General features: G+C 37.3%; 1 protein-coding gene across 3 annotated transcripts in view; it reads left to right on the plus strand.

The window, feature by feature from the left end:
- The window catches only part of CEP78 (centrosomal protein 78), a 45,346-nt gene that overhangs the window by 15,211 nt on the left and 15,568 nt on the right, over nt 1-14,567 (plus strand). Inside the window, exons 6-13 of one of the 3 annotated variants that reach the window (XM_034773982.1) lie at nt 112-286; nt 1,729-1,842; nt 2,837-2,901; nt 5,638-5,746; nt 7,537-7,554; nt 8,249-8,381; nt 11,464-11,509; nt 13,370-13,519. In XM_034773982.1, the coding sequence (XP_034629873.1) occupies nt 112-286; nt 1,729-1,842; nt 2,837-2,901; nt 5,638-5,746; nt 7,537-7,554; nt 8,249-8,381; nt 11,464-11,509; nt 13,370-13,519 (810 nt within the window). The remainder of the gene's footprint in view (nt 1-111; nt 287-1,728; nt 1,843-2,836; nt 2,902-5,637; nt 5,747-7,536; nt 7,555-8,248; nt 8,382-11,463; nt 11,510-13,369; nt 13,520-14,567) is intronic. The other 2 variants (XM_034773983.1, XM_034773984.1) reach the window with 2 other exon arrangements.

Raw genomic sequence — 14,567 nt, forward strand, 5'->3', positions numbered from 1 at the left:
TTCATTTCAATAATAATAATTGTAATTGAATCATTATTTTAATTAATCTTCTTCGCATCACTGTTGATGGCTTCACTTCACCACTAATGTTAACTTGTTCTGTTTTCAAAGCATCAGGCGATGAAAAGACATGGTGAAGCTTGGGCTGAAAGCCTACGCTATAGGAGACCTGATCTTGACTGTATGGCAGGTTTGAGGCGTATCACTCTCAACTGCAATGCACTTGTTGGTGATCGAGGGGCTAGAGCCTTTGCAGAATGTCTTGGAGAGGACCTGTGGCTGAAAGGTATGGTAAATTGTTCTGTGCTTCTAAGTAGGGTGACCATATCTCCCAAAGGTAAAATGGGAGATGGGGAGGGGCTTGGGCGAGTGTCACTGCTCACCCAAGCCCTGCTGTGCAGGGCTGGTGTTGCTGTTCTCTTCCCCTGTCTCCCCGCACCCCACACGTTACTCCATGTCCCAGTGGGAGGCATGCCCCCCCTTTTTTGGGCAAAAGTGGGCATTTGTCCCATTTGCTCTTGACAACTGATAATCAGATGGCAAGAGAAAATGGGACAAATTCCCAGTTATGCCAAAAAAATCAAGACCCCTGGGACAGGGCTTAAAAAGTGGATTTTCCTAGCCAAAATGAGATGTGTGGTCACCGTACTTCTAAGGCACATTAGAAGTAGTCTTAACAGTAGCTGATTTGCATCTGTAATAGGTAATGTATAGGTAATACATTTTTAAGTTTAAGTATTTAACAAGGTAGGGATAACAGTTACAAAATATAAAGCTAGTAGCCAATATGTGGAGAGGTTTTATAGAAGAAGAAATAATGTTTTCATGGTGATTAGTTAGACACTATTTGGTATTTAATTCTAATTTTGGTAACTGTAATTTTGTGAAACTCTTGAACAAATTTTGGTGGCAATCTTATAAGGGTCTTCATCTACTATTCTACTGTACATAAACCCTAAGGTGGCTATAGAATTCCAGATGTCTTGACTTTCTTACAGCTCTGTAATCTGGATTAATTTATTGGTTGTAGAACTTTTGCCTTTCAGTATGTTTGATTGTGGATCACATCTGGGAAAATACTGTGGCTGTACAACATGAAAGAATATTGCAAGAAATGGCAAAGCTACAGCAAGTTTAAAAGTATTGGATAATACAATTATCTGCATAGCGATGTGTCCCTGTCCCCCCTCCCCCCGCCATGAAATACTGAAGCCAGTATTTAAAACCTAAGTTATTGAATTTATTTATTTTCTCCCAGCAGCTGTTGGTTGGTGTTCAGCACCATTACATTTACTTGCATATTAGACCTTGCTTCACTGCTGTTCAAGTTAGCAATTTTCAAAACCAATCATAAAGATAACTGAGTGTATAAGATGATGTGGTAGGGATTTTTAATTTAGTTACACATCACCTCCGTATTGGTGCATATAACAAAATTAATTCCGCACATGGGTGGGAAAAATTAGAGGGAACACAGCCAGCAGCTATATCTTGAAACTTTGATATCTGATAATGACTTAAATGTTAATCTCCATCCTGCATTTAAAATATTACCTTAACTCTCCCTTGGGTAGAGCTGAGAATACTATTTCTTTCTTTTCTTTTCGGTTACTTGCAAGACTCTTAGGTACATGCATGTGGATGTTTGCATTATGGATAGATTCATTATTTGAATTATTAGCTCAAGTGATACAACTGAGTAATGTTTAACCTTTTTAAACATTTCAGCACTTGACATGCAGCAGTGTGGAATTTCCAACGATGGGGCAAAATCATTGTTAGATGCTTTTCAAACTAATACAACTCTAGTGATATTGGATGTAAGAAAAAATCCATTAATTGGTATGTACCTTTATCTATCCTTGCATTCTGATTAAATAACAAAGATTTTTCATTTGTAACTTTTGAAAAATGTAGCATTTTCAGAAAAATTAAACCAGATTTTACTGAATATTTGTCAACTACATTTTAAATAAAGGGAGATGTTGACTTGTTTTATCTCGCTCTGTTGGTATGAATATTAGGGCTGTCAATTAATCCCAGTTAACTCACGCAATTAACTCAAAAAAATTAATCATGATTAATCACAGTTTTAATTGCACTATTAAACAATAGAATAACCATTGAAATTTAATAAATATTTTGGATTTTTTCTACATTTTCATATATATTGTATTCTGTGTTATAATTGAAATCAAAGTGTATATTTTTTTATTACAAATATTTGCACTGTAAAAATGATAAAAGAAATATTGCACTACAGTACTTGTATTAGGTGAATTGAAAAATACTATTTCTTTTGCATGGAGTGAAAATTACAGATGCAGGCATAAATATACTGACACATGAAGAGAAGGGAGTATGTCAATATATTTGTCATGTGTCAGAATATTTATGCCTGCATCTGTAATTTTCACTCCATGCATCTGAAGAAGTGGGTTTTTTACCCACAAAAGCTTATGCCCAAATAAATCTGTTAGCCTTTAAGGTGCCGCCGGACTCCTCGTTGTTTTTGTGGATACAGACTAACATGGCTACCCCTCTGATGCTATTTCTTTTGGTTTTTTTTTTTTTTTTACAGTGCAAATACTTGTAATCAAAAATAAATATAAAGTGAGCACTGTACACTTTGTATTCTGTGTTGTAATTGAAATCAGTATATTTGAAAATGTAGAAAACATTCAAAAATGTTTAAATAAATGGTATTCTATTATTAACAGCATGATTAATCGCGATTCATTTTTTTAAATCGCTTGACAGCCCTAGTGAATATTTTATCAAAAATAATCTACTATTGAAATTAATGAAATGAATGTATTTATTTTTTTCACTCTAGATCACACTTTGATGAAAAAACTTATTGAAAGAGTTCTCATGAATGGAAACAGTACTTGTTCAGAGGTATGTTTCAGGCATTCTGGAATGACTTTAGTTTGTCTGTATTCGGATTTAAAACAAACCATGATATTATGACACCACGTGATTCTGTACAGATTAGTATAACTGTTTTTATTTAATATTAAATTAAGTGTATGTTCAGGTTGCAGTTAAAAATCACAAAAGTTTAGAAAATGCAAAAGTTAAAGCACCAGCAGCAGCATTAACTATGCCACATTGAACATCGTGTATATTTTGTGTAGTTTACAATGTAAACTAATAAAACAGGAATTAGATATTTAATAAGAAAAATAGAAAACGGTGCATATGTACAACATAACAAAGTTAAAAATGTTGTTGGAAGTTCTGATGTTTAGTGGTCTTCAATTGGTCAACCTTAATGTCTTAGTAAAGCAGTTCTTTGTTTGTGTTCCTAATTCCCTAGGTTAGGAAAATAACACCTAACCTAAAAATACGTTGTTTTTTTAAATCAGTGAATTAAATTCTTCTTCGAGTGATTGCACTTGTCCATTGTGCGCCTGGTGAACTGTTATTGGAGATCTTTTTACCTCACTGGTATGCTTTGGGACAGCCTTCAGCTTTGATGGCCACACCATCTTGTACTGTGGTACACAAGGTCAAAGTCATTATGAGGCCCCATCCCAGCTTTATGCATAAGGTGTTCTCAGATTGTATTTCTCTCCCTGTGTTTCTCCAGACCCCATTCCCACCAATGGGAATCTTGTCTCCCGACCCCAAGTGTAAATAGAGTGTTCTGCTCTTACTTGGAAAATACCAAACCTTGTATACAATTCGGTAGGTTATTTGTAGCATTTGGGGAGATGTCAGGGACCTGTTTACTAGAGGCTGTCACTGGATTAGGAGATGTATGGAACGTTACATCTCAGGTGGGAAACCAGTGTACCCTGCTATAAAATACACACTCCAGGAGAGCCAATGCAGCATAATTGTGTTAGGCAAGTTCTCTTAATGAAGATAAGCACAGCAGCAACTTGGTGTCCGGTGAAAGAGTTCACTAAACTCCATTCCTTGGATTTTACATTGTGCTCCAATGCTTAGTTTAGGAGACTTATGCTACAATCCATATTTAACTAAACTCCTAGCTCACTGTCCTGCTGATGGATCTCATTATGGGAAATACGTGGGAAACGCACAAGACCTTGAAGAAGAAAGGGAAATTACTTACCAGTGACTGTTGTTCTTCAAGAGTTACATCTGTGTATTTGTTCTCTCTGCCTACCTTCTCTTCTGTCTCATAGTTCTATATAGCATCAGGCCTCTGTGGTTAGGGAGAAGGAACTGAGACAGTTGGGGATTGCACACCCTTATACGAAGTACCTCCCAAAGGACACAGCTTTTCAAAGCAGTTCCACATCTCAATACCAGGGATAGTATATCCCACAAATGGGAATACAAGTGTGAAAATGCAGAGGTGATTCTCGAAGAACAACCGTAAATGGCAAGTAGCCCCTCTTTCTAACTGTCAGACCTGCAAATTCAAGCTGGACTCTGACAGTCCAGCTATGTTCACTCTTGCTTATATTTTGTCATTACTTTATTAAACTTCATTTGCAGAATCTTTTTCTTTTGACTCATGAGCCAGATTAGAATCTGTTGGCCCTGCTGTAAAAAGTAGTAAAAACTTATTTGTGTCCATAAAGTATGTAAATCTGACTCTCAATACAAGGAAGGCGAATCAGCTGAGAAAGACAAAGCTGTTTTTACATTAACATTCTTTTCTGATAATCACCACACTAATAGAGAGAATCATAAAATCCTACCAGAACGCTCTTAATAATTTCACGCAATGGGGGGCGGTAGTAGGATTTTCTGATGTGGCAAATGCTGTTGTACTGATGCCAAGTTTTTTGGAGCCAGTGGCTTCCAAGTGCCATTATATCTACAACATGGAGACACATACTTTAAAAAGCAAACAAAACACTGGAATAGATACTTGGAATATAAACCTAGAAAAATACTGGTCAGACCCAGTCCTTTTTGAGAATCCTCTAGAGCAGCACGGTGTCACCTTGAAGGAAAACAGTAAATTCAAAGCACAGCTTTTCCTTTTGATCTCAATACACTTCAATTTTAGTGTGAATTCTTGTGATAAATGTGCCCTATTGGCATGCCCTACCACTGCAAGCACTGGGGGAAAAAAAAAAACAAAAAAACCCTTGATGCTTTTTTAAAAAAAGCTGTATTTTATTTGTAATATAATATCTTACTAGAAAGTCTTTATTACACTGGAGAACTTTGGCTGGAGCCAGACATTCCTACGAGTCAGCTCTGTAGGGGAGCATGGAAAGCAAGTGCCAGTTTTTCCTTTTTACAGAGCATGTGCTGTTTTTCTTACTATAAAAGGAGAACTGTTGCACAGAGGAAGAAAAATTGGATGGGGTGCTTTAGAGGTGTTCTGGGAACATTTGCCTGCAGATAGTATGATGTTATATTTATATCCAATTAAGTTGGAAATTATTTTGTTAAATAATAAGTGATCACACCCTCTCAAAATCTTGAAGATTTTTAACTCAGTCCTGATTATTGAAAACTCAAATTGTTAACAAGGCTACATAAGTGAAGTTTATTAAATAAAATATTCAATATAGAAAAGTAATCTTTAGCATATTAGCTATGAAACTCCAAAGCTAGTACATCCTGAAATATCCGTTACTAAAATGAAGTTAACATTTTGAGATTTTTGTGTTTTTTTTTTTTTTTTTTTATTTAATGTTCTAGTACAAGTGGCTGACATCTCCTTCTTCAAAGGATATTCTCAAACCTAAATCAAAAAAAAGAACTATTGTCCTAGGAAGTGGTCGGAAAGGAAAAGCTACTATTCGTATTGGTAATACTGCCTTCCCTTTCTCCTTGAAAGAAATCGAAAGTTATTTCTAAGCTTGTCAGTTCTTGCTTTCTACATGACCCCATCTGTCTAGAAAGAAGGCAGTGAAATTGGTCCCAAGAGGTTGGCAAATACAAATTGTAATGACACAGTTTTCATTGACTTTATACAAACACTTTGGCTCTGTATGATGATTTTTACTGTACATGTTATTGATCTCAATAGTGAGAGAAAAATAAATAGAATTTTTTTGTGAAGAACGGCGGGTGGGAGGAAAATAGATGTAGTGCTTTTGGTTATGAAATAACCATTGAAACTACATTCTTACACCAACAATTAGCCCCTAGCCATCTGCCAGATTAAAATACTAGCTGCTGATCTCTTGTTCTGTTCTTATGTTGATCATCACTCCAGTCATTAACTGGGATACCTTTTATGTTGATGACATTATATATAGCGAATAGTACTTTCCCTAGTAGAACATAGGTAGGAAAACCTCAGTTGTAGAGTTTCCCCTCTTTTAGTTTGGCAAAACTGAATTTAATAGAACTGAATTGTTTCAGCCCCTCTTGCTAAATGTCACTGCTTCCTTCCTAGTGGGGGCATAAAAGAGACCAGGGTTTGTCTAAACACAAAAGTTTGTATTGCTTTAACTTTACTGGTATAGTCAAAATAGTACAAGCCCCCCCCAGTGCAGTTATATCTGTATAAAGGTTCTTTTTTCAGTATAATTTATTCCTCTTTCTTTACAGGAAGCACTGTTATACCAGTATAATTGTGCCCATATGAGGGGTTCTACTGGTATAATTATTTCAGTAAAATTTGACACACTCTAACCAAAATATTTCTACTGGTACAAAAACTGTGTCTAGGCCAGGCCTTATTCTTTCCTTCCAGTTTTTCCTGGTGCTTGGTAGAATTAGTAACATTCTTTGTGAGTTCTCTCAGTTCCATGTACACTGGATTAGTGCTTTTGGTGCTCCATTCCCTCTTCTGTTTGAGAGGGTAGCAATATTTCCAATAGACTGTGTACTTAAGCTCATGCTGAATGAACTGAGAAGTGATCAAAGATACAAAAGCAAAAGATCCAGTAAGTTGGGAGCAGCCTAAGCAGTGATCTTCCATGGCCAGACAAGAACACTTTATGGAAAACCAGATGAAATTTTGAAGATTAGGATTCAACAACTGAATGCCAGAGTCAATCTAAAACGAAGCAGAATAAACACTTAAAAAAGCCCTGAAAATGTGTTTTAGAATAGTAAAATTTGCCCAATGTTCTGTGTTTCCTAAAATACAAAAGTTCTCCAGATTCTCTCATTGCTACCTGATTCAGATTCCTACTTCTGCTGATCCCATTTCACACCAAATAACACACAATCAGTAGAAAAGTAAAATAAGCATGGGGACTTCTGAATGATGTGTGCTGCATCAGCAAGACCCTTTCCTTCCCTCCCAGGATGGCCTTACCATACTTCATTCAATCTTTCAACTGCTATGGCTCTTGGAGGCTTGGCAGCAGATAGTTGTCTATTTTTTTCATGTCTGAGGCTTTCCATAGCAGACTCTCCATTGCCAGCATAAGGTAGGATGAATCTGGCTCTATATATAGATGGCAGTCCTGTCACTGCTAATTTGAATAAATTATTTGAAATTTTTTTATTTTGAATATATATATATATCTTAAACATGGTTAATGAGTAAAACACATGATAGTATAAATATTTTTAAAAGTTACTAAAATCATACTTAATTCCATTTCTTTGGCTGTTTATCTTTTTTAATCTTTGCTTCAGTGATTTGGAGACACAGAGGTAAGCATAATAAGTCAAACTGTGCACAATCAGTTTCAAAGGGCTTGAAATTGAGGCGGTTGTGAGGGTGGGGAGGAAAATTCCTGCTGCTGCTAATTTTTTAAAAAAACCCTTCTCCTTAATCCTAGTTACTTGCTAAACTGTGACCAGGAATTTGAAATCCCATCAACATCAGTTATGTCCTTTTACACTCCCACCAGATTAGCAGGATTATGGGATGTTCTCCAGAGAAATATAACTTGAAGTTAAATAATTTATTTCCATATTCAGACATTTCACTAGGTAAATGATATAAACTTCATGAGCACTTCTCTAGTCTGGCTGGGTTCTAACTGATGCAAGCCCAAAGGTGGGGTGGGCACTTAGCTGTACAGTCAGGAATGTGGAGCAGTCCATACTGTGTTCTCAATCAGCCTCTGGGCTAGTGGGTATAAGGATATATTCTCACTCTCTTGGGACTGAAGAATACCGGAGCTATTTTCACTCAAGCATTCAAAAACGAAAAATTCATTCTTAGTCAGAAACTCGCCCTGAAAAATTTCAGCTGGAGAGGTGCATGTTTGAGAAAGTTATGAGCAGCTGAAAGAGGATCCTTAAAATGGAAATGCCTAAGCAACCTTAACTCTAGCTGTCTCTCCATGTTGTAACTGTAATGAACTCTCTCTTCTCTCCCTATCCCTGCTGTACAATACAGGATTAGCATCTAAAAAGCCCATGCACCCTGGAAAGAGTCCATCTGATAAAGATACCTGTTCACCAAAACCATTACCACCAGGTGCATATGGTTTCCTACCTTGGCGTACTGCAGAGCGTGCAAAGAGGTGCAGGTGAAGTATTGAGAGCATGAATAAGAAAACAGAATCTGCATGTTGTATCTTGGATTACAGTAGAATAAGTTGATGTGGTTTACAGAGGTCATACTGTAATCAGGGGTGAGGAACTTTTGTTTGTTTTGTATTGGGCCATTGACCCACTGAAAAAAATCAATGGCGGGACACACGCGTTCAACTCACTTGCCCGGGGGCGGGGACTCGGGGCCCCCGTAGCAGGGCCAGCCGGTGTTTGCCGCTCCAGTCCCACAGGGGAGTGCTGAGACTCAGAGCTTCCCCCCTGCAGCTGCGGCTCCAGCCCCATGGGGAAGCCCCGAGACTCTGTGCCACCCCCCCGCCCCACCTCCCGGCGGGTGAGTTGAACATGTATGGCTCGTGAGCTGGATGAAAATGAGCAAGGGGCCGGATCTGGCCCGCGGGCCGTAGGTTCCCCACCCCTGCTGTAAATTCATATCTGTACTCATTTTAAAACAGATTAGAGTACACAAAACAGATTTTATATTGCATTTATAATCCTTTCTGTGTCTTGAATTTTGTAACTTGTCTGCCCCTTAGCTGCAATTGGTTAGCTTCTTCAGCAATAATTAAACTAAGCAATAATTAAACTAAGCAGTTAGAACGTGGATGTTTCAAAAGAATTCTAAAACTTAGCTGCACATAGATTTTGTTTTTATACAGGGCTTTTTTAAAATAAAAAACATGGAATATTTCAGATGTTATAATTGGTTTTGTAAACCAAGCAGATGAATAATGCTATTGAAAAAGTGATCATAAATTTGGTACCTTCTAATTCAGCTGATCCATTCCTTTTGTTGAGTCGTATCACCTAGCATTAGTGACAACACTTTCTAATGCTTGTTACTCCTTTTTAGCTCTGCAGTGCTAACACAACTGAGAGAGACTGAGCAGGGTACTATTCCTTCTTGTACGTCATCAAGAGAATTGTTTACTAAGTTCCAATCAGTTTATGCAACCATACAAATAAACATATAATTTATCTTTTGGTAATGTTTCCCCATCAGTCTGCTTTAGCCACACAGATTCACAAAACAACAGCCACTTTCTTTACTACTTTCCTTCCTGGCTTATTTACCTGTCTGTCTTTTTATTTGCTGTATTTTTCACCTAATGTGGAGTTAATTATATTTCCCACATCTGCTCACTTTCTGAGACCTTTTAAAAAGACAGAGTGGGAAATTCTTCCACAATTGATACAGCAGTAAAGGCACAAGAAATTGATCACTGGATCTGGGTGATGGAGGATCTTTGTTGAACCTCATCATCCAGGCAGGGTAAGGTATGCAGAAGTTTGTAATCTGCTGTTCATAAGTGGAATTGAGCAGCTCCTCAGAATGGGAGACTGTGTGTATGTGGTTAGAGGAGTGATAGAGTTGGGGACTCAAACAGTGAAATGGGCCAAAGTTCTTGTCAGGTTAGAAGAGGCTTGCAGGAGGAGGTAATGGCCATGCATAGCTCCTAAGTCCTACAGGAGTTGCCTGGTCCTGCTCCTCCTCCTCCCCCACCCCATTGGTGACAAAACTGACTCCAGACAATAGCAGAATAAATGTGAACTTCCACTACCCTAGCATAATCATAACCACAAATTATGATTAAGTATTAACAAAGGTTGCTGTAAACATATTATTCTGGGACTCTGCTTTCTGCATTAGCTCTCATTGAATATAGAATACAGTTCAGGGTTTCTCTCAAGATACTCAAATCCCTCAATGGGATTGGCCCTACCTACCTGTGACCATGACCTCCCAAGGTATCTGTATTTCTCTAGCACAATGAAATTGTCAATTGACATGGCTCCCATCACCATATCTGTGAGTGCTTCCCAAATATTTAAAGATAGACATTAATATTATTTCTTTTTTCTGCGTTTGTTGGTGAAATTATTTCACTGGTTTATAGTTGTTTGTTAGGTGGAGGCCTGTGAGTGCCGGGGACAGAACTTTCACAGGAGCTGGATCTAGTTTGAGGCACTTCCTCCTGTGAGGAATAAGACAGATCATGGACCTTACCGCTGTCAGAATTAAATACAAAACTCATTTCTTTGACTTACTTTGCCTCGAAGTATTTTTGCACACCCACAAACATAGTCCCCCTTCAAAATATTATAATCAGGCTATTTCTGCTAGAGATTGGGAAGGAAGAAAGAGTAATTGTTGCTATTTCTGGGTTGTTTGTTTTATGTTTTTATTTTTATTTTTTTTGGTTGGTTTTTTTAAGGTACTCCGATACCAGGGCAATAGGAGGGCTTTATAAGTGCTTAAAAATACTGAGAGCATAACTTGGAAGGCACTAGGAATGCACAGGTGTAACTGAAGGAAAAATCTGGTTTGCCACAGCCTTTCTTGCTGGTTCTGATGCACAAGAAGGAAAGGATGCAGCTTACCTTTATGAGCCTAGGTGCAGGTCTGGCTTTTAGTTAACAAGTGAAAATAGCTCTTCTTTGTTTTTTTATTTTAAGCAATCATTTTGACCTTGCAAGCATTGAGACACAAATTTGGAATCCACAACACTATTTTTATGTAGTTCCTGCATGAGCAGGTTTGGCCAAGGAAACATACAGAAAAACTGTACGTGTAGTTACAAATAATTTATAAAATTAGAGGCCAAGATATGCAGAACTGGATGCCTAAAGTTAGGTTCCTAAATCCATATTTAATCATTTAAATAAAACCTGATTTTCAAAAGTGCCAAGCACACAGCATCTCTTGTAAACTCCAAAGGCAGCTGCAATGGTGCCACATCAGGCTGCTTATTTAGGTATCTAAATATGGACTTAGGAGCCTAACTTTAGGCACCTAGTTTTGAAAGCGTGGCCTAAATCTTGATTAGAAAGTAGAGCTACTTTGTTATGCAGAATGATATTTTAGTGACAGTTTGTTCAAAGGATCCTGTCAAGTATTTTTATACCGTGTTTTAACTCTTATTTCTTTTGAATATCTTAGTAATGTGTGTTTGTCGGATCAGGACCCTTAAATCAAAATTATGCCTTGAAATTGTAATGTTGACAAATTACAATATTTTTCTCAAAAAAACCCACTTTGATTTAAACATATCCTTGTAGGGGATTCCCAGTGGATGGTACCCAGGAGTTACCACTGAAGTTCCAGGTATGATTATCAATTACATATCAATAGATAGGCACATGATGCGGTACTGTAGATAATATGCTGAACAAATAAAAATCCATTGTATCCAGTGAGCTTCCAGTATAAAAACACAAGGTGACGAAACAGAAGTGGAGAGTGTTTTTTATGGCTTAAATACTTCCTGGAAGCATGGAAACTGTGTGTGAAAACACTTCATGGTCACACTTTAACATTTGGGATGAATTTTTTTTTTAAGCAATACTTGAGGTTTTATTTTCTTCCTTTGTGTCAGGTTTTTTTTTTTTTTTTCTATTGTCAAATCAGTGGTTTCAATACTATTTTCCTATTTTTTTTTTAAATGAAGTAAATCTATGCTTGTGAGACTCAAACATAACTTGGAAGAAGATAATTAAGATGGCATGGCTTTGAATTTTTTATTTTCAGGGATGTTTGTGGTCCAAAAACTCCACACTACAACATATCTTATCCACCCCGCAAGCCTTTGTGAAGACTAATTCCATACTGACTTAAACTGAAATAAATGTCCACATGAGAGGATTACACTGGTTTCACTAAATCAGTACAGTGTTCTTGTGTAGACAGGCCTCAGTTCTTTTTTTTTTTTTTTTTTTTTTTTTTTTTTTTATTAGCTTAAAAAATCAAAACATTTTGAGTTCAGTTAATTGTTTTATAGAAGATATTGAGGGAAGAATACTAATGAAATCACTGGCACTAATCACCAGCTTTGAAGTTGACATAATTTCACCTGTTACTGAAGGCGTGACCATCTTATTGATGGTCATTTTAAAAAATTGGCTGTAGGGGGCAGAGAACCCTGACAGATACAGCAAAATTTGCCATTCTCCTATTTAGGTGTGATTTTAATGGAATAACGTCGCTTTTGCTCTCAGTTGGAATCTGGGCTGATTAGGAACCAAAGCAGCTTCCAGCTTAATTTTAGCATTTCAGGGAGCTGCTCCTAGTTATGATCTTGTCTGGGCTACCTCTGAGCATCTTTCCAACCCAGAGCTGTGCAGAATTACTGAAGCACTGTGCACTATACCTCTGCCTCTCCTGCTTGCAGGCAGGCAGTCCCCCACCTCCCATACCAGAGCTTAGGAGATCTCTGGGGAAGACAGTGGTTAGGATTTATCTTATGTAGTACCTGTGTAGGGGGAATTCTCCCTTGGCCAGTTAAGGGGCTTTTATGGCCCCTATGCTCTGTTACAGCAGAGTTCAGGGACAGAGAGGAGAATCCTTCCCCAAGTTTTTATTTGTACTATTAGGTGTCTTACACACTACTGACACTGCAGTGTTTCAAAATAACTGTCAAACTGCAGTTTTTGATCTTCTTGAAGCAGTGAGGCTAAATGTGTTGTCACTCGCAACCAATGCACTGTATGTTCTGTGGAGATGTACTTACATACAAACATGAAGAACCCTGGCATAATTGTAACAAAAATTTACCATCCAGGCATAACATTTACCTTTGTGCCCATTGTTATGATAATGAAACAATTAATATTTTAATAGTTTATGGTGCTTAAAAAATACTCTTCCTGGTTGACTAGAATGTTTCAAGTCTAGTATAAGGAGAGGCTACAAATAAAGTAAAAGCTTCTGACGGGTGATACACTCTGCTCCATTTTGGCATAGAAATTTATTTGCAAAGGATTTATCATACTCTTTCCACATGCACACTTATATCTAGATTGTGTGGAACTATTTAAAATGAACATGTTATAACTAATTCAAAAGAAAGAACTTTGTGGATTGCGGCTTCTAATTGGCTAATTAGATTAGTTCACTAAATATTATATGACTTATTTCCTTGTTAAGCATTGTTTAATAATGCTCCTATGTTCACTTATTTCATATAAGCAGACAGGCATTCCTGTGAAAGTGACAGTGGAAAGTGCTTCTACATCTGAAACTGAAGAGACAGAAGGCGCTTTCGGGGACATTATGCATGATCCTGATTTGACAAAATCCCCAGTTAAAACTAATGTAAGACGATATCAGCAATTACGGGTAAGAAGAAATAATTTTGTTCTTCAGATTTTTCAAAAGATGAGTGCATAGAGCTTCTATTTTTCCAGAAAAATGGGTTTTTAGAATTAGATTTAAATGGGTAAATAATCACTGAACGGGAACTCTGAATATTTTTATACTTCTGTTATACTATATGGCATATATGCCTCAATTCAACAGGGTACTTTAAGCAACTCCTGTCCTCAGTGGTTAAGGAGAACAGTTAATCACCCTTCTCTTTACAACAACCTTTGACATACTTGAAGACCGTTATTCTGTCTCCCATCAGTCTTCTCTTCTCCAGACTAAACCCAGTTTTTTCAGTGTTTCCTCACGGGTCATGTTTTCTAGACCTGTAATAATTTTTGTCCTTTTTTTTTTTTTTTTTCTGGAAGTGTTGTGCCCGGTACTGGACACAGTACTTCAGCTGAGGCCTTATCAGTGCTGAGTAGAGTAGAAGAATTACTTTTCGTGTCTTGCTTACATTCTAGCTAAATAATATGCTAGAATGATGGTTTTCGGGGTTTTTGTTTGTGTGTGTGTTTGTTTTTGATGACAGTATTACGCATATTTACTTTGTGAGCCACTGTAAGCCCCAAATTGTTTTCTGCAGTACTTCTTCCTAAGTAGTCATTTCCCATTTTGTGTTTGTGCAATTGATTATTCCTTCCGAAGTGGAATACTTTGCATTTGTCCTTATTGAATTTCATCCTATATAATTCAGACCATTTTTCTAGTTTGTCAAGATCATTTTAAATTTTAATCTTGTCCTCCAAAGCGCCTGCAACTCCTCCCACTTTGGTATCTTCTGTAAACTTTATAAATGTACTTGCTGTGCCATTATCCAAATAATTTATTAAGATATTGAAGAGAACTGGACGCAGGACAAGTCCCTGCAGGACCCCACCTGACATGCCCTTTCAGATAGAGAGTAATCAGTGATTCACTGTCAGAGTACAGTTTTCCAACCAGTTGCACATCTGCCTTATCATAGGTTTCTCTAGGCTATATTTCCCTGGTTTGTTTATGAGAAAGTCATCTGAGACAG

The sequence above is a fragment of the Trachemys scripta genome, chromosome 6 (genome assembly GCF_013100865.1).
Source record: "Trachemys scripta elegans isolate TJP31775 chromosome 6, CAS_Tse_1.0, whole genome shotgun sequence".
NCBI classification, from domain to species: Eukaryota; Metazoa; Chordata; order Testudines; family Emydidae; genus Trachemys; species Trachemys scripta.